Below are 20,511 nucleotides of genomic sequence, written 5' to 3' on the forward strand. Positions count from 1 at the left end.
TTTTTCCCCTATTATACAGTATAGCAACTATTTATATAGCATTTACATGATATTAGATGTTATAAGTAATCTAAAGAGAATATAATGTACAGGAGGATATGTGTAAGTTCTATGTGAATATGATGCCATTTGAGGTAAGGGACTTTAGCACCTGCAGATTTTGTTATTCATGAGAGTCCTGGAACTAAATCCCCATAGATCCCAAGGAAAGACTGTACAAGCACTAGAAAATTAAATAATAATGCCATTTACAATAATAACATGAACTTTTAAAATACCAAGGCATGAATTTAACAAATTGTGTATAAGACCTCTTCATTAAAAATTTGCTAAAGCCAGGTGTAGTGGCACATGTCTGTAATCCTAGCGGCTCAGGAGACTGGGGCAGGAGGATCATAAGTTCAAAGCCAGCCTCACCAAAAGTGAGGTGCTAAGCAACTCAGTGAGACCCTGACTCTAAATAAAATACAAAATAGGGCTGGGGATGTGGGTCAGTGGTCAAGTACACCTGAGTTCAATCCTTGGTACCAAAACAAACAAACAAACTTGCTGAAATAAGTTTGAAAAGCACTAAATATTGAAGGATGTTTATGGATTGAAAGACTCAATTTTGAAAATATATTCGTTCTTTCCCAAATTAATTAACAATCTCAATACAACATTCTCCCTACCAAAATAAAAATCCTAGCATTGCTTATATATATATATATATATATATATATATATATATATATATATATATATATAAACTGAAAGTTGATTCCAAAATTTGTAATGCAATCATTCACACCTTCATCTGTAAGTTTTCTGTGCATAGTTTTATAATTATCATAAGATCAATTCTCATAGATGAAATTAATGCCAAATCTTGAAGAAGAAGGATAAAGTTGAGGGTTTACACTACCAAATACCAAGAGTCATTGTAAGACTGTATTATTTAAGGAAGCATGATATCGGCATAAGAGTAGATACCTGGATCAATGGAGTAGAAGAGAGTCCAGAAACAGATCCAAGCACACATGGGCATTCAATTGATAAAAAAGGTGGTAGGTACTGCAGGGTGGTGGGGAGGGATTATATTTTTTTCTCAAAATGTTGCTGACTTTTTTTTAAAAAGAATCTGATTCTTAGCTCACATTATACATGAAAATAATTTTTAATTGGATTGTAAATTTAAATATGAAAGTTAAAGCAATAAAGATGTTAGGAAGAAAATAAGAGAAGGATATCTCCATGATGTAGGAATAGGGAAACATTTCTTGAACAATACCAAAAATTATAATAATAACAACCCACTAACCACAAATTAAAAGAATGAGATTCTGGGCTATATTATATTAGGAACCTTTGAATCAAAGGCGAGAGACTGAAAAAGCAAACTGCAGCATGGGAAAGAGATTATATTTATATTTATATAATACATATTCCTACATCTGGCAAGGGAGTTCCTATGTGGCATATAGAAAAACCTTTACAAATCAGTTTTTAAAAGTCAGATTACCCAATAGGAAAATGGGCTAAAATTTTAAAGAGATACTTCAGGAAAGAGAATATTGAAGTAAACAATAAATATTTAAAAGTTGCTCAATGTGATTATTCACAAGCAGGGAAACAACACAATCTGTTTTCTCAACCATGATACTTTTGAGAGGGTAAAGTCAATTTATTAATAATGATTTGAGGAAAACAACTGAAACAGGACACAAAGTTACCGCCATCATCAGAGATGATTCATAGTACTTCTACTATCAGATACTACTACACATCTCCCAGAATTGTTAAAATTAACAAAACTAAATGAAACAAAATCCCACTGGCAATATCAAATGCTGATGATGCAAATCATCTGGAACTTCCATATGCTTCTGGTTGGAGAGTATATTGGTACAGGCACTTGGGAAAACTTGATTATATCTATCAAGGCAATTATGTGTATAACCTGGTGATTTCTATTATAAATATATACCCAACATGAATTCATATAAATGTGCATCAAGTATGTATAAGAATATTCATAATCACACTATTTGTGATTAAACTGCAAACAACTCAATGTTCCTACATTGTAATCATTCAGTGGAATATGATTCTATTATGTAAACAACCGAAATTAATAATTCTTAAAAAATAATGTTATGTAAAAGAATCTAGACACAGAAGAATATACATTCATTGATTCCTTTTATACTAAGTTTAATGCAAGCACACTAGTTTACTGACTGTGTCTTGGGAGGAGAAAAGGGACATGGAGGTGGCTTAGGGGCTGGTGGTAATGTTCTATTTCTCTATCCCAGTAATGGTCACAGAGGTTATTTTTTTAAATCTATGAAGCTGTATACTTAAGAGTTTTGCACCTTTCTACGTGCATATTAATCTAAAAAAACAATTTTGAAGAGAAACTAACATATTGGTATCAACAATAGGAGCATTCAATTGATAAAAAAGGTGGTAGGTACTGCAGAGAGACAGTAGAACATTAAATAGGAGACATGTAGAACGTTAATTTATAAAAAAGGAAAGCCAAAGAGAAATGCATCAAATATAAAATTTAAGTGAGTAAGTTAACTTCCAATTTCAAATTTGTAAAATATTTTAAAAATATATGTAATTCATTACCATGAATGCTTAAAAATATCTTTTTATCTCAGTAACCATGAACCAAAACCTTGGCATCTCTTTCCTTCTATACTAATAGGATGACAGGTTGACTGACCTTTCTCACTGGAAGCAAAGGTCCTACCAACTCACCAAGATCCTTTCAGTTTTAGGAGCTCCTTCCTTACCACTCAAATATGGAACATTGTTTTAAATGTAAATGGAGCTAGCTCCTGAATGGTATTTGATGCTGATTATGATATCTGTCTAATTTCAATCTGTCATCTCCTGACCTTCTGACAGAAAGAACTCTGAATGCCTACATTTATTGTCTCTTTCTCCTTCCTTCTTTCTTATAATTTTACAATATTCATAATAATTTGGTAACAGTTCAAACATACTATTAAAAGTACTTTAGGCTCAAACATTCTTGTTGTGCCCAATCCCAGTGAACACTGACCACTGGTTTAATTAAAATTCTTTATTACTAAGAGCAGAATCGGTTGCCAGGATTCTTGCCTAGTGGTATGGTCATGACCACAATAGTCTTACCCCAGATCTCTATGGCTACAGGGATTGGGAGAGGTAATGTCGGTTTGGGTGTTTTTGTTGATTGGTATTTGGTTTGGATTTAATTCCCCTAGGATATTCATCATGCCATGTTAAATAAAAAGGACAGGTGAGTGAGTGTATGCATTTAGAAAAATAGATGATAATGGAGCCAGAAGCTATTACATAGGCCTGTAATACCAGCGACTAGGAGGACTGAGGCAGGAGGATTTTGAGTTTGAGGTCAGCCTTGTGGGGGGAATATATATATATATATATATATATATATATATATATATATATATATATATATATACACATACATACATACATATATACACACACACATACATACATACACACACAGAGTGTAAAAATAACCTTTTAATCTGTGGTTAATATTTAATTTTAATTAAGCACCTTTTTTTTTTTTTATCCTAGGCTGACCAGATATCTGGTTTTCACATAAGATCAGTTCTCTGCGTCCCTATTTGGAATAGCAACCACCAAATAATTGGTAAGTATTATCCAAATAGTTATAATTTATTTTATTTTTATAAAAAAATAGAAATTTGCTTTTAAATACACCCATTTTAAAAAAATGTTATCCCTTTTAATGTTCAGAATTCATCAAGCTATGTCTCATACTCTTGAACAATCTTGAAAGCACAGACTCCTAATGAATAGATATTAATCAGGTCATGAACAAATATTTATTAAGCTCAAATATTTATTAATCAAATAAATTTTGAAGTAGAAAGGGATCTCAGAAGCCAACTAACAGGACCCTTTTATCTTACCTTTCAGACATTGAAACCCAGAGAGAGAGAAAGAAACATAATGACTTGAGTCAGGTCACTAAGTTAGTTGGTAGCAGGATCAGGATGAAAACTCAGGCCTTCTAACTCCTAGTATAAATTTTCCCACTGTTTCTTCATGCTTATAACTGTGCTTTTACACATACTAAATGCAAATCAGAGAACATAATGGTATTAGACATATACTGAATGTGCATCCTTTTTTGCCTGGATGGTTCTGAAATAGGCCATGCAGACCCCTAGAATAAGGGAATTATAAGCAAAAGTCACTTCCAATTTTTTCTCCTGCTCTGATCATTCCCCACCCCCCCTTAAAATTTCAATCTGGAGAATATCAAACTTAATATAGAATCCCAGGCAAGAAGAGTTCATAGTTAAAGAAGTCATGAAGGATGGAGCTATTAGTTAAAATCATTCAAACACAATGAAAATGTGATTCTTTCCCCCTAAGAGACATAAGGTACATAGTGTGTTTGGTATTTAATGTATCTCTTTGCCTCTCTCTGTTTCTCCCTAAGATTGCCTGTTAAACTCTATGTAGCAAAGGATTTAGTATTCTGTAGTGTTTTCCAGACCTGAATTTTGAGAGTTTTTTTTTTAAATTAGATTGTTTAACTTGCACAGAAATTGATACATTATTGAACATAAAGAATATTCTAGAGTATGGGAATCTGAGCCCCTAAGACAAAGAGGGATGAACAGAGTTAAATATATTTATGTAAGGAAAAGGGAAAATCCATAAGAAACAGCATGTGTTGTCTTTTGATTTGGTGGCAGTCTCACATGTAGTCCTACATTTCGATCCTAACAGCATCTGTTGTCATTACTTCAAAATTAGGACTGTTGTTTGTCTATTACATGCTAAAAATTTTGTGTTTCATTATATATGTTTTCTAGCATTTGATAAGTTGTCTCCTTGGTGGGAAATTGGTGTTCTAAAAACTACAAGCAAGTTGCTGGGCGTAGCAGTGCACACTTATAATCCCAGCCACTCTGGAGGCTAAGGCAGGAGCCTCCCAAATTCAGAGCCAACCTGAACAACTTAGTGAGAGAGACACTGTCTTGAAATAAAATAAAAAGGGCTGGGGTGTAGCTCAGTGGTAGACTATTGCCCAGTGTACTCAAGGCCTTGGGTTCAATCCCCAGCACTGGGGAAAATGGATACAAGTAACACTGCACTATTGTAGTTAATTTTGTTTGTTTGTTTATCCTAAATGGGGATTTAGGCTAGTGTTTTTCAAGAGTGTTGAATTTTGCCGGTTAGACTACTGTGCTTTGAAAGTCATATCCTGAAACATCTAAAAATGAATTTTGGAAGGTGGAAGGACTCCTAAATAAAGTTTGTTAGAACCACGTGAACCACTGGTTGCAGGCAGCAGGACAAACTTTGTTTTGAAGGTGAACTGTATCCTATTTATTTCCACTGCTTATAATAATTCCCATGGTTTCCTGAATATTTACTCCATATGGAGCAGTATTCTAAGTGCTTTACAAGCATTTAAACTTTATTCTATCTAGAAAATAAAACAGTAGTTACCAGTGGTAAAGGGAGAGGAGTGTGGGGAGATGTGAGTCAGAGGACAGAAAGCAGCAGACACGTAGGATGAAAAAGTGCAAAGATGGAATGCATAATACAAGGGTTATGGGTAATGAAATTGTACTGTATTCAGGATCCATGATAAATGAGTAGATTTTAGCTGCTTTTGCCACAAAAACCAAAACCAAAATGGATGTCTATGTGGGTTGATGGATGTGTTTATTTTGCTATAGTAACCTTTTTACTATCTACATGTACAATGTACATGTACATTTCTTAACATACATAACAAATCTTTAAAAATTATCCCCTTTAATCTTCACAACTCTCTAAGATAGTTAACTTTTTAATTCCCATTTTGTGCACAAGGAATTTCAGTGCTAAAATGTCAGGTAACTTAGTCAGGGTCACCTGGCTATTAGTGGAGTTCAAATTTGAACTGAGACCATCTAAATTCACAACTTACATTCTTAATCTCCAAGTCACACTGCCTCTCTCAAAAACTGAGGTAATTGAAAATATGTATGTATACAAGTATATGTATACACACATATACACTCAGTTACATATATGTAATTGTGTATGTATATATGTAGATACATGGATATATGCTGGCTATATCAGAGTCATGATGCATAAGAATTTAAACTGAGTACAGTAGAGTCAGCTGTGACCTACTCTGTTATACTGACACAGTGTACTGAAAATGATGATATACTCCAAACTTTTCCCACAGGGGTGGCTCAAGTGTTGAATAGACTTGATGGGAAACCTTTTGATGATGCAGATCAACGACTTTTTGAGGTAAGAAAATAAATGTATAAACCAGGATCATTGCAGAGTCACTGATAGTCTCCTGGTCATAGCGTATTCATGTTTGTAAGGATGAATAATTATTAGTCATTATTATATTTGAATGACATGCCAAAATTTAAAGGTAAAGTTAAAAATAGAGGAATAGGTAAGATTTGAATCTCCTCCCCTTTGCGCCAAACAGCTATTGTCTTAACCTTGTCTTGTTCCTGTGTGTTCACAGTCCTAGGCCACTCTTCTAGGTGCATTGTCCTCGCTTTCCTTTCCTTTACAAGTTTCCATTCACTCCAGTCCTCTAGCTGGAGAGGGTGGCCTCAAATGGGCTTCCTGTGGCCTGTTCCAGTAGCTACCATGAAAACCCCGTCATTACTTCTCATAGTCAAAGGCACCTCACAGTTTCTTTATTAACTGGTTCCAAATCAATCCTCTTTTCCCCTAACATTAACCTTATCGTCATTTAGTTTCTTTACCAAAATATTTTATGGCCTAGCTACAGAAAGAGGTTGCTTTGGGTTAAATACAATGTAATTTCTAAAATCAGTTCCCGACTTAAATAAGTTAATAACACATTTAGCGAGATGTGGTGGTACATACCTCCAGTTATTCCAGAGGCTGAGGCAGGAGGACTACAAGTTTGAGGGCAACTGGAGCAATTTAGCAAAACCCTGTCTCAAAATTTTAAAAATTTAAATTGGATTAGGGGTATAGCTCAGTCATAGAAAACTTACCTAGTACATGTGAGGCTGTGAAATCTGTCACCATCACCACAAGCAACAACCACAATCACAACTACAACAACAAAAACACATTTTAAAATACTGTATGTTATAAAATATTATGAAATAATTTCTTCATAATATTAAATTTTATTTTATTTTTTCTGATACTGAAGATTGAACCCAGGGATACTTTACCATTGATCTACCTTCTCAGCCCTTTTTATTTTGAGACAGGGTCTTGCTAAATTGCTAAGGGTTTTGCAAAGTTGCTCCAGCCGAATTCGAACTTGTGACCCTTCTGCCTCAGCTTCCCAAGTCTCTGGTATCACAGGCATGCACCACTGTGCCAGACAAATTGATTTTTTCTCATGTGCAATGTGAGCTACAAAGTCTTATGTGACAATAGTAATTAAGAAGTTTAATCTGAATATTTCCCCAAGGCCCACCTTTGTGTACAATAAAATTATATATTCAGACTCATCCCTGATGACTGCCTACTTTAATATTAGGTTTTTCCTATGATTTATTACAATTTTAATTACTGGGCTTTCCCTTTTCTAGGCTTTTGTTATCTTTTGTGGCCTTGGCATCAATAACACCATTATGTATGATCAAGTGAAGAAGTCCTGGGCCAAGCAGTCTGTGGCTCTTGATGTAAGTACAATAATTACATCAAAATCATCAGCTAAAATGCTCTAATTTTATGAAGAAAAAATTGTTCTTGTTATGGTACTTACTTTCTTCATTTTAAATTATTTATTCATTGGATCTTAATAATTTTGGGGTCATGGGTTCAAATTTGATGGAAGCTAGAGACTCTCTCTAGAGAATACACATATGTGCACAATATTATGTATAATTCCAGGGAGTTCACAGATTCCTTGAAGCCTATCCATATACATCCTATGCTCAGATATAGATTGTAAGTATTAGATTTTTAAAAGTAATAATCCAAAAATAATTTGTTAGTATTTAAAATGTATTATGAATTTATACTTGAATATATATTGATATTCTGAAAAGCCATAGCTCTTCTTATCAAAGGAGAAAAACTTCATTCTGAAGATGTGTGACCCAGATGCTCATCTCATTATCCCACTACTTCTTCTCTCCAAGTACATACACATCCCACTGAGAATACCAACCTGTCCCCCGTGCCAACACTGAATGTCCTCTCAGACTGTTAAGGGCTAAAAGAACAGTTCTTGCCAGGCACAGTGGCATATATATAATCCCAGCAATTTGGGAGCCTGAGGTAGGAGCATTGAAAGTTCAAAGCCAGCCTCAGAAACTTAGCAAGACCCTCCCTGTCTCAAATTGTGGCTCAGGGGTAGAGCCCTTGCCTAGCATGTGTGAGACACTGGGTTTGATTCTCAGCACTGCATATAAATAAATAAACAAAATAAAGAAAAAAAAAGAATTATTTTAAAAACATTTTTAAAAATATAAAAAGGACTGGGAAGGTAGCTCAATGGTAGAGCACTGTAAGGTTTAATCCCCAAGAAAGAAAGAAAAAAAAAAGTTCTCATATGAATCTCAGGTGCTTGTTTGTTTGTTTAATATTTATTTTTTAGTTGTAGTTGGACACAATACCTTTATTTTTTTAATGTGGTGCTGAGGATTGAACCCAGGGCCTCGCACGTGCTAGGCAAGCACTCTACTGCTGAGCCACAACCCCAAGCCCTCAGGAGCTTATTTTGATTCAAGATCTATTTTTTTTCCAGCATTACTCTGTAGATAGTACTGAAGATTTTGTTTTTATATATGAAATACTTATTAAGTAGGGCAGATAAAATGTCAGTGCCAAGATAACAGCACTCAGAACAATATGATATAAGACACTGCAGTCTTCAAAATATTCTGCAATTTGGTAGAAAGACAAAACCAAGGAAGTGTAAGTAGACAAATTGATGCTACCTACAGGACTCTGGCTTGAGATTTAAAAGACATAAAATTATAGTTATCTAACCTACCTATATGCTTTTTTTCTTCTGGCCAGACTGTGAATTCTGGAGGCGGAGATTTTTATCTTTTGTGCTTTTATTTGCAGTGCATAGCAGAGTGCTTAGCACAGAGAAGGGATTTACTGAGTAGTTTTTGACTGGAGGAAAGGAGGGAAAGAAGGCTGAAGGGAAGTGTGATGTAAGGAATTTTGTTGTTGTTTTTGTTCCCCTGAGGTAGCTTTGCTCTGTTAATATATGGCATGTTTACAGTAAGGACTAGAAGTAGTACATGATGGATTAATAAATGGGCAGACTGTAAACATGCAACCCACAGGTAAGAATCACTAGTGGAGTATTAAGATCTGTGTATACAACTTTTTTTTTTCAAATTGTGGCTCTGTTATTTTGCTCAGTTTGAGATTAAATGATAAGATGCATGCAAAGGTTCTCATGAGCAGTCAGTGAATTACAGCAACAATAATAAGCGTTATATTTTAAATTGTAGTAGTATATTTATTACTGAAAAATCACCATGGATTTGGGAAAAGAGCAAAGAATAGGAATTTTAAACAGCAAATGTTGAGTTGTGCCCCCCCTTCACTGTCATCAAATTCTGCCTCACCCATTGTTTCTTATTTCATGACACTATAGGAAGAACATTCTATGAAAAGAACATGCAATTAGGCCATTCCATACACTAGTCCCCACTAAAACCTATTTCACTGTGAGATGGCTTCATTAGCATAGTCAGAGAACAACTCATGTATCCCCATAATCTCACTCCTCATATAACTTCCTAGTTTATTTCCTTCCCATTGGGAAGGGACTAGAATAGCTGTTGAAACATGAATGGCCACCTAACCCAAGATGAGAGATTCAGTGAAAAATTCCACTTTTGATGTCATAATTTCCAACTCCCCTCTGACCTCAAGGAGTATACCTAGTATCTCACAGATACCTAGAACCTACAAATTTATCCACCATCCTAAGCCACAGTCTCATGAAGTGCTTATTTGGGTTCGCAGTGAATACCCTCCTGCTTGTATAACTCAGATACCTTCTTTTCTTAGACATAAAGATGATTACTGACACTGTCAAATTTCTGGATCAACTGAGCCTTTTGACAATCTCATCCTTTCAAGAAGTTGACTTATATATGTTGACTGTTTTAGTCAGCTATTTTGCCACTGTGACTAAAATACCTGACCAGCACAAGTGTAGAGGAGGAAAATTTTATTTAAGGGCTCATGGTTTCAGAGGTCTCAGTCCATATTCAGCCAGCTCCATCCCCCAGGGGCTCCAGGTGAGGCTTAACATCATACCAGACAAGTGTGGTAGAGGGAAGCAGCTCACATGATGATCAGAAAGCAGAGAAAGAGGTCTCTACTTACCAGATACAAATATATACCCCAAAGCCATGCCCCCAATTCCCACCTGCTCCAGCCACACCCTATGACTTCACTTACCACTCAGTTAATCCCCATCAGGGGATTAATTCACTGATTGGGTTAAGACTCTTACAACCCAATCATTTCTCCTCTGAACCTTCTTGCATTGTCTCACATGTGAGCTTGTGGGGGACACCTCACATCCAAACCATACCAATAACTAAAATGTTCTGCAGGCTTTATTTTATGCCAGTGTCATCAGTGGATTCCCAGAGCTTCCATTTGGTTTTCTCCCTCCCATCCTTGAGCAACTATCACCCCACTGGAAGTCAGATTTTTAACTCTAGTGATCAGGTTACATCCACTCTACTCTCTGGCCTCAGAATCCATATGCAAGAGTATCCGGAAGAATTTCTTACCTAAGATCCTCTTTTTTTCTTTTTAGTTTTTATTTTATTTTCTCCCTTTTTATTGATGCATTATAATTATATGTAACAGTGGGATTTGTTATAATATATTCATACATGCACCCAATAAAACCGTATACTTTCATCAATTTCATTCCCAAGTCCCTCCCCTTTACCTCCCCTCCTTCCCCTGATTCCCCTCTTCTATTCTATTGGTCTCCCTTCTATTTTTTTTTAATTTGTTCTAATTAGTTATACATGCCAGTAGAATGCATTTTGACACACTGTACACAAATGGAACACAACTTCTCATTCCTCTGGCTGTACATGGTGCAGAGTCACACCCAGTAGTGTAATCAAAAATATATACAGGGTAAACATGTCTGTCTCATTCTACAGTCCTTCCCATCCCCACAGACCCACCCCTCTTATCACTCCCCTCTGCATAATCCAAAGTTCCTTGATTTTTCCCTACCCACCCCCCACTATGGATCAGCATTTGCTTATCAGAGAAAACATTTGGCCTTTAGATATTGGGGACTGACTTATTTCACTCAGCATGATGTTCTCTTGTTTCATCCATTTACCTGCAAATGCCATAATTTCATTTTTCTTTAAGGCTGAGTAATATCCCATTGTGTATACATGCCACATTTTCTTTATCCATTCATCGGTTGAAGGGCATCTTGGTTGGTTCCATAGTTTAGCCATTGTGAATTGAGCCTATAAACATCAACTACAGGCTGCATCACTGTAGTATGCTGATTTTAAGTCTTTTGGGTATAAACCAAGGAGTGGGATAGCTGGGTTAAATGGTTTTTCCATTCCCAGTTTTCTGAGGAATCTCTATACTGGTTTTCCAAAGTGGTTGCACCAATTTGCAGTCCCACCAGAAATTAACGAATGCACCTTTTTCACCATATCCTCACCAACATTTACTATTGCTTGTATTCTTGATAATTGCCATTATGACTGCAGTGAGATGAAATCTTAGAGTATTTTTGATTCACATTCTCTAATTGCTAGAGATGATGGACATTTTTCCATATGTTTGTTGATTGATTATATATCTTCTTCTGTGAAGTGTCACAGAGTCACACCAGTAGTGTAATCACAAAAACAGCATGGTATTGGCACCAAAATAGACATGTAGACCAATGATACAAAGTAGAAGACAGAGAAAAACCTATATAAATACAGTTACCTCATACTAGGCAAAGGTGCCAAAATCATACATCGGAGAAATCATAACTTATTCAACAAATGGTGCTAGGAAAACTGGAAATCCATATGTAGCAAAGTGAAATCAAACCACTGTCTCTCACCCTGCACGAAACTCAATTCAAATGGATCAAAGATTTAGGCACTAGAACAGAGACGTTGTGCCTAATAGAAGAAAAAGTAGGTCCAAATCTTCATCCTGTCAGCTTAGGACCTGACTTCCTTAACAAGACTCCTAAAAACATAAGAAGTAAAATTAAGAATCAATCAATGGGAGGATTCTATCTAAAATGTTTCTTCTCAGCAAATGAATCAATCAATAATGTGAAGAGAGAGCCTGCAGAATGAGAAAAATCTTTACCACACCCGCCTCAGATTGTTATGGGGCAGACCACTCAGAAAACACACCAAGTCTCAACTTTGTCTGAATTGGAGAGTCTTTGTTAGCTGGACTGTGACTGCTCCCTGCAGGAGCATAACTGTCTCCATAGGGAACAGCCCCGAGAGTTTGAGCATTTCAGGGTTTTAAAGGCAAAAACCACATCTGGGTTGGTGGGACTGCAAGCAAGCAGTGTACAGAAGCTAAATTGAGCCGTTAGTGAGACAATGCATATGAGGCAGTGCATACAACCATATCCTTATTCCACATCCTCATTCTGGGTACATTCAGTACTTCCTATGGGATTTTCTATGATCATTTGTAACTGACAAGGCTTTTGGGGCAGCTTAGAATCATCAGGAGCTAAAATGGATGCTATTTTTAAGATGGAGTCACTCATGCTAACCTACTCTACAACAAGATAGGACACTAATCTCCAGGATATATAAAGAACTCAAAAAACTTAACACCAATAAATAAATAACCCAATCAATAAGTGGGCTAAGGAACTAAATAGACACTTTAGTGAAGAAGAAATACAATTAATTAACAAATGTATGAAAAACATTTATCCTTAGGTTTTTACAAAGAAAAAAAAAACTACTCATTAGAGCTACTAAATCCTAATGCAGGAAAGAAATTTTCATATACTATAGTGTATATTAACTTCCAGATGAATATATGTTTTACATTTAGGTAATTATAAATATTATACATGAATATGAATAAATATAGTATTTTTGCAAATATTTCTGTTAAAGTATGTATTTATATTTATGTATGATTGACCTAGTCCCATAAAGGATTTGAGCTACTTTTTATAAGAATACAAATGAGCCAGCCAAATAGAAAAAAGCAAAATAAATAATAAAGCCAAGAGAAAGAAAGAAAGCCAGGAGAGACAAAACCAAATGCCATGCCATCCTTATGACCTCTCCATCCCTTCTCCCCAAGGACCTGGGCTAGCCCTTTTACCTTTTCCACTGCACCTAAGAGAAGATTCCATCTCTCTGGCCAGGTTCATCTTCTTCTATTGTCTCATTTTTACAAATTTTCTTTGGTCTTTATCCTCTTGATCTTATCCCAAGAAAAGCAACATTTAAATGCAGTTCTCTCATTCCCCCAATCTTTTTACATTCTCTTGTTTTTCAACCCAATCATTTCTCCTCTAGCAATAAGAGTGGAGGGAAATAATCCTTCCTGTGGCCCCCAGTGACAGTACCTGTCCTAGAGGCCTTTCCTTCCAGAAAGAGAGCAAGTGCATCCCTGGCCTGGCCAGTGCCTCATGGCAGTGCCTCTCTCTGAATATTCAGGAAACTCTGGAGAGGCAGCACAACACTATTTGCTTCTTTTAAACATCCTTTCCCCAAGGCATTTTTGATAAAAATGTGGCATCCTCTGAAAGTAAATATTCTCCAGATAAATTTTCTGGGAAGACTCACCCCAAGTGGGTTGAGTATAATCTCTGATGCTCAGGGCTCCCTGGAAGTAGGTTTACTCATCTTTTTAACAAAATACATGTCTTGTATTTTATTTTTCTCCCAAACAGCCACGGATTTCCATGTATTTATTTAGTACTGGCTGCTTTCCTTATTGATTTGAAATGCCCTACTAAATTAACAGATTCATATATATTAAAGTACATTTCTTTATATGTTACTTTGTTTCATTGATCTGGGGGAAAAAAAACCCAGAACTTCATCATTTTAAATACACTTTTAATCTAGGTCTTGCTTTGCATCAATATCTCTGGCAGAAGTAGTCTATTGACTCTTATCCAAGCAAAAAGCAGTGTAGGTTGAAGACTTAAAGTGTTGATTTTAGCATTAGTCTGATCTGTCTAGTTTTGATTAAATCCTGATTCAGTAGCTATTGACCTTGGGCAAACTATGAAAGTTCTCACTCTTGGGTATGTTAAATGGGCATAAGAAGGGCATTTTAAACATTTAAATAAATAATGCTGGGAAAGTCCATAGAGAGTCCTTGCATTCTACATCTGCATATCAACTACAAATGGAAAATATTAAAAAACAAATTATGTCTATACTAAACATGTTATTCTTCTATGAACAATGCAGTGTAATAGCTGTTTATAAACCATCTACATTAAATATTAGGTATTATAAATAATCTAGAGATGATTTAGACAGAGCATAGATTATATGAAAGTACTAAGTCATTTCATGTATGGGACTAACCTCAAACTTGTGACTGCCTCAGTCTCCCAAATTTTATTGTTAAATTCTTTTGAACGACATTTCTTTTCTTTCTCAGCTCCTAAAGCTGAATCATGAAACAAAGAGAAAATTTTCCAATAATTTTTCCTAACTTTAATTTTATGAGTTTGATTTCCATGCTAAATGAGTAGCCAATATTATCTGTATTAATATCTATTCAGGGGCTGGAGATGTGGCTCAAGCGGTAGCGCGCTCGCCTGGCATGCGTGCAGCCCGGGTTCGATCCTCAGCACCACATACAAAGATGTTGTGTCCGCCCAAAACTAAAAAGAATTCTCTCTCTCTCTCTCTCTCTCTCTCTCTCTTTAAAAAAAAAATATCTATTCATGCACTGAGAGTCAAATCCTAAGAAAGGGGGAAATTTTACTTAAAAAGTCAGAATAGAGAGAGAGAATACAATATGAATGTGGATATAGAATATTACTTCTTCACTGTGAGCATCACAGATTGTACTTTGGGGTGTCTTTCACGGTTATTGCAAATGAAGCCTTACTTAATACTGATGAGAAACTTTCCGGTAAATATAAGTCTGTGTGTTAAGGGACACCTCATACAGCTTTATGATAAGAGAGAAGAAATGAGGGGCAAACAGAGGGTGAGAAAAAGGTATATGTAATCAGAAGCCAAACCCCATTTATTCTACCTCCCCAAAGCCTGTCTCATCTATTTCCTCCTTTACAATTGCCACAGCAACCATCCTTCCTAAGGGCTTCATTACCTCTTGACTGGACAATTGCAACAGTCTTCTACTTGCTCTTCCCAGAACAGATTTCAGACTGCATCACTCACCCACTCATTGACCTTAAATTACTCCCCCATCACCTATCAAAGTACAAATGTCCTCACCTTTGGGGCCCTTAGAAATCTCATACCAAACTACTTTCCTGCCCTTGGCTCTCATTGCTCTTCTCAGAGAATTGTATGCTAGTTAAGCTCAAATTCTTCATAGTCTTCAAATCAGCCACCTGCTTCTCTGCCATCTGATCTGTAATATCCTTTCCACTCTTGTTTTTCTCTATTCCATTTTTGCCTCCTCCACTCAAAAGTATTCCATCATTTGAAGCTTTATTTCAATGTAGTCTTCTCTATAAACCTTCCAATCCCATGGCCATGTCTGTCTTTGCCCTATATTTTGAGTCTATGTTTTCCTCTGCTAGAATATATGTGCCCTGAAGCATGTGATCATATCTTAGCTTCCTCTCAGTGCCTTTTACATAATTGGTACTTGGTAAAAGTGTATTTAATAAATGAATGCATGCTGCCACAGTCATTTTGGTCTGCCATGACAGTATTCTGAAATGGAAGAGCTTGGGCAAAGAAGGAGGAGATGGCAGCTATTTTTAGTGGTAGTCTTGTTGGCCAATCTCCTCTGTGTTTTCTTCCCCTCTAACAAGCCATGAGTACAGAGTTGCTTTGGGGGATTGAGGGGGGTTGGCAGTAAGGACCTCTTCCTGGATGCCATGTCCAATGGTGTATTTCCTTAGATGAGGATTAAGGAACCAATCTACTTTCTTTCTTTCTTTTTTTTTAATTAGTTATACATGACAGTAGAATGCATTTTTGCACTTTGATATATCATACGTAGATGAGATATAATTTCTTATTTTTCTGACTGTACATGTTGCAGAATCATATTGGTCATGTAGTCACATATGTACATACAGTAATAATGTCTATACATTCTACTATCTTTCCTATATGCATATCCCCTCCCCTCTCCTCCCGTCACTTCCCTCTACTTAATCTAAGGTAATACTATTCTTCCCTAGTGCCCCTTACCTTATTGTGAATTAGCATCCGCATATTAGAAAAAACATTCAGCCTTTGGTTTTGTGGGATTGGCTTATTTCGCTTACTATGATATTCTCCAACTTCAACCATTTAATGGTAAATGCCATAATTTCACTCTTCTTTAAAGCTTAGTAATATTCCATTGAGTATATATACCATATTTTCTTTATCCATTCATCTATTGTGTGACACCAATGTTGTTTCCATAGTCTAGCTATTGTAAATTGAGCTGTTATAAACATTGATGTGGCTGTGCCACTATAGTATGCTGGTTTTAAGTCCTTTGGGTGTAAGCCAAAGAATGAGATAACTGGGTCAAATGGTGGTTCCATTCCCAGGTTTCTGAGGAATCTCCATACTGTTTTCCATAGGGGCTGCACCAATTTGCAGTCCTACCAGCAATGTATGAGTGTACCTTTTCACCACATCCTCAGCAACATTTATTGTTGCCTATATTCTTGATGATTGCCATTTTGACAGGAATGAGATGAAATCTTAGAGTAGTTTTGATTTGTATTTCTCTAATTGCTAGAGATGTTGAACACTTTTTCATATATTTGTTGATCAGTTGTATTTCTTCTTGTGTGAAGTGTCTGTTTAGTTCTTTAGCCCATTTCCTGATTGGGTTATTTAGTTGTTGTGTTTTTTTTTTTTTTTTTTTTTGGTGTTAAGTTTTTTGAGTTCTTTATATATCTTGGAGATTAATGCTTTATTGGAGGTGCATGTGGTGAAGATTTTCTCCAAATCTGTAGGCTCTCTCCTCACATTATTAATTGTTTCAGAACCAATCTACTTTCTAAAAGTAAGGGAAGACAGATGATTCTCCCAGAAGGTGTTTCCTAAGCTCCAAGGAGAGATTTTTGTCCTATGATCTGGATTCACAGGATACCAACGGAATGCCACTTTATTTTGTCTCTCACCTCCAGTTCCAGATTTTATTCATCTTCTAACCAGAGGTTGTACCCATTAAATAGTATCTCCCTCTCCCTTGGGGAAATGATGTACCATGATGTCACTTTGGCTATGAATCCGAGTACTCCAAATAACTCATATAAGTGGAATCCATTTGTTCTTTTGTGACTAGTTTATTTCACTTAATTTGTGGTAGACACTGTTCTAGGTGCTGAAGATTCAGCAGAGGAAAAACAAATAATATTCTTATGAACTTCATATTCCAGTAGAAGACAGGTGGTAGATAAGAAAACAAATAAATTAACAAAATGAATTCATGATATTGTGTCATAAAGAAAATGAAGCAGGATGTTTTTTAATAAAGTGTGACTGGAAACAGGGGGTTACTGTGGGCACATTCAGAAGAACCTCCTCCAGAAAGTGACAGCTGAGTTTCATTTCCTCATTTTTTTTTTGTTGTTTGTTTTATAAATTTCATCCAAACCTATTTGCCTGTATGGTTTTCTGCTCTAGTTTTAATGAGGATCTTCCTTCTTATACTTATGAAGATACTAAGCATAAATTTCTGAGAGGCAATAGAATGTATATGAAATAATTATCAGAGGTGCACCCTCTTGCAGTTTCAGAATGCAGAGTTTACCAACTAGCAAGGCTTTTGGATGGTCCTGAGTTTCTCTCACTGTCCGTTCATGTCCTAGAGCATCCCCTTGGCTATATAAACAAAAGAGCAAATCATAGACCCAGTGTAGTTCTTCAGGGCTGAATGGTGTATTCTTCCATTTGGATTCTGGTAGATTTTAGATCCCTTACATACAGGGTTGTGCGTGTGTAACTGGCTCACCATGGTGTCCTCGTGCCAGCACAGAACCTGGCCAAAGGACACATGCAAGAAGTGTTTATTGAATGCATCACATACAAGATCACAATTATAAAGTACAACAAGAATCTCAATCCTGAGCATATACTGCTGCTAGGATATTCTATGAAATACAGTGTATGAACTCGAAAATCAGATGATTAGGATTTTAATTCTAGCTCTGACACTTTCTACCTGTGTATTTAAGGGAAAATCTAATAAATTATCTGTGCTTTGTTGTCCTTACTTTCCAACCCTGTAAGATTGTGATGAGGATGAAATGAAATAATTCAAATAAATTTTTAGCACAGTGCTCATAAAAATGTCAATAATAATAACTTTTAATGTCTCCCCATTCCCACCATCATACAGTACTTTATTTACAATGACTCCCCCCCCAACACACATACGAATGCTAATACTTAAAAAATAGCTGCCATTCTTCAGAAGTTGAATGGATTAATTTTCTGGTTAGTACAGATCCTGGGCTACAACCTGACAGCAAAAAAAGGAACAGCGCCCTCCTGGGATTGCCTTAGGAACAGCACTGTCATGGCTTTCAGGCTGGGGATCTGCTTCATTTCAGGTAGCGAAGCATGGTTAAGCCACTAGTTGTTTTTCTCAATTAAGCTGCATCTATCTTATAAATGGCAAAAATTCTTCTTAGATTCTACTAGTGGTTTATTAGTTTTAGTGGTGGTTTTTGGGTTTTCATTTAGATATTTTATGGAAGTATCAACATTGAGCCAGATATAATTTTTTAAAAATATGCTCTATTTTTAAGACAGTTTAGATTTACAAAGAAATTAGAAAGATAGTACAGAGTTCCCATATACCCCATACCCAATTTGCCCTGTTCTTAATATTTTACATCAGTATAGTATATTTATTTTAATTAATGAACAAATATTGCTATCTTATTGTTGACTAAAGTCCATACTTTATTCAGATTTCGTTAGCTTTACCTAATATCCCTTTTCTGTCCCAGGATCCCATCCATGACGCCCTACTACATTTAGACATTGTGTCTCCTTAGGCTTATCTTGGTTGTAACAATTTTTCATATTTTCCTTTCTTGAAGGCCTTGACAGTTTTGAGAAGTGCTGGTCAGATGCTTTGTAGCATGACTCTCTAATAGACTTTGCTTGATGTTTTCTCATGATTTGACTGTGATTGTGGATTTTGGTGAAGAAGGTCACAGAGATAAAGTGCCTTTAGCATCACATCATATCAAGAGTACATTCTATCAAAATGACTTATCATAGTTGTTGTTAACCTTGTCGAAGGGAGTCTGTCAAGTTTCTCCACTGTGAATTTACTCTTTTACCCAATTTCCATTCCATACTATTTGGAAGGATATTGCTTATGCAAAGCTACACTTAGAGAGTTGGAAGTTGTGGTCTATTTCTTTGAGGGGGGAGAAGATACACAAATTATTTAGAATATCTTTATACAGGATATTTTTGTCTGGTCTTATTTGCCTGACTATCTCTATCTCTCTCTCTCTCTCTCTCTTTCTTTTCCATTCAACTCCACTTATTTATATACTCATAGATATTTATTTTATGATTTGGGTTATAATCCACTACTACTTTCTTTATTAGATACTATTATATACCAGAATCCAGTAAAGTCATTTCTTAATAACAACAACAAAAAGAATTTATGAATACGAACAAGTGGCATTTCTCTGCAAATAGTCAACAGGAAATTTCTTTGCATTTTTTAATAATCCTACCATAATTTAAGTATCTGAGACACTTTAATGGTATTCATGAGATTTTTAAGAAATGAATAATATATCAAATGAATCACGTACTATGTGCCAAGAACTCAACCCTCACCAAAACAACATGGTAGACACTATGGAAATTTCATAAGATGTGGTATGGTACTTATGTAATTTCAGTCTAGATGACGATAGAGGCAAGAGAAAGTGTGATCACAGTGTGATGAGTTCCAGGAAAGAGGTAGGTACAATGTCAGGGGAAGCATGAAGGAGGGGCAAGTAATTCAGAGAGTGCCTCATAACTGCTTTGCAGACAGGGTAACTGCTGAGTGACAAACAGCAGTGAGCTATACAATTTGAAAGATCAACAGGCGTGCTCCAGGCAAAAGGAAAGTCATGAGAGGAAGTAGGAAAGACTGAGGTAGCAAGGAATTTGAACTGTATTCAAATGATTGAGCAGTTTTCACCAAAAAAGAAACATAGTTAGTTTGACATTTTAGACAGAACATCCTGGCATCTACAGAGAATAGATTAATCTCAGTATTTTGCAATTATATTTTGGTTTTTTTAACAAAATGTTGAGCATGTTTTTACTTTATTTCTTATTAAATTATATT

At 35.8% G+C, this 20,511-nt stretch overlaps 1 protein-coding gene across 1 annotated transcript in view; it reads left to right on the forward strand.

The window, feature by feature from the left end:
• Pde11a (phosphodiesterase 11A) overlaps positions 1 to 20,511 on the forward strand; it is a 369,570-nt gene that overhangs the window by 204,740 nt on the left and 144,319 nt on the right. The window contains exons 7-9 of the mRNA XM_027946092.3: positions 3,586 to 3,661; positions 6,236 to 6,303; positions 7,593 to 7,685. Of these exons, the coding sequence (XP_027801893.2) occupies positions 3,586 to 3,661; positions 6,236 to 6,303; positions 7,593 to 7,685 (237 nt within the window). The remainder of the gene's footprint in view (positions 1 to 3,585; positions 3,662 to 6,235; positions 6,304 to 7,592; positions 7,686 to 20,511) is intronic.

The sequence above is a fragment of the Marmota flaviventris genome, chromosome 11, assembly GCF_047511675.1.
Source record: "Marmota flaviventris isolate mMarFla1 chromosome 11, mMarFla1.hap1, whole genome shotgun sequence".
NCBI lineage: Eukaryota > Metazoa > Chordata > Mammalia > Rodentia > Sciuridae > Marmota > Marmota flaviventris.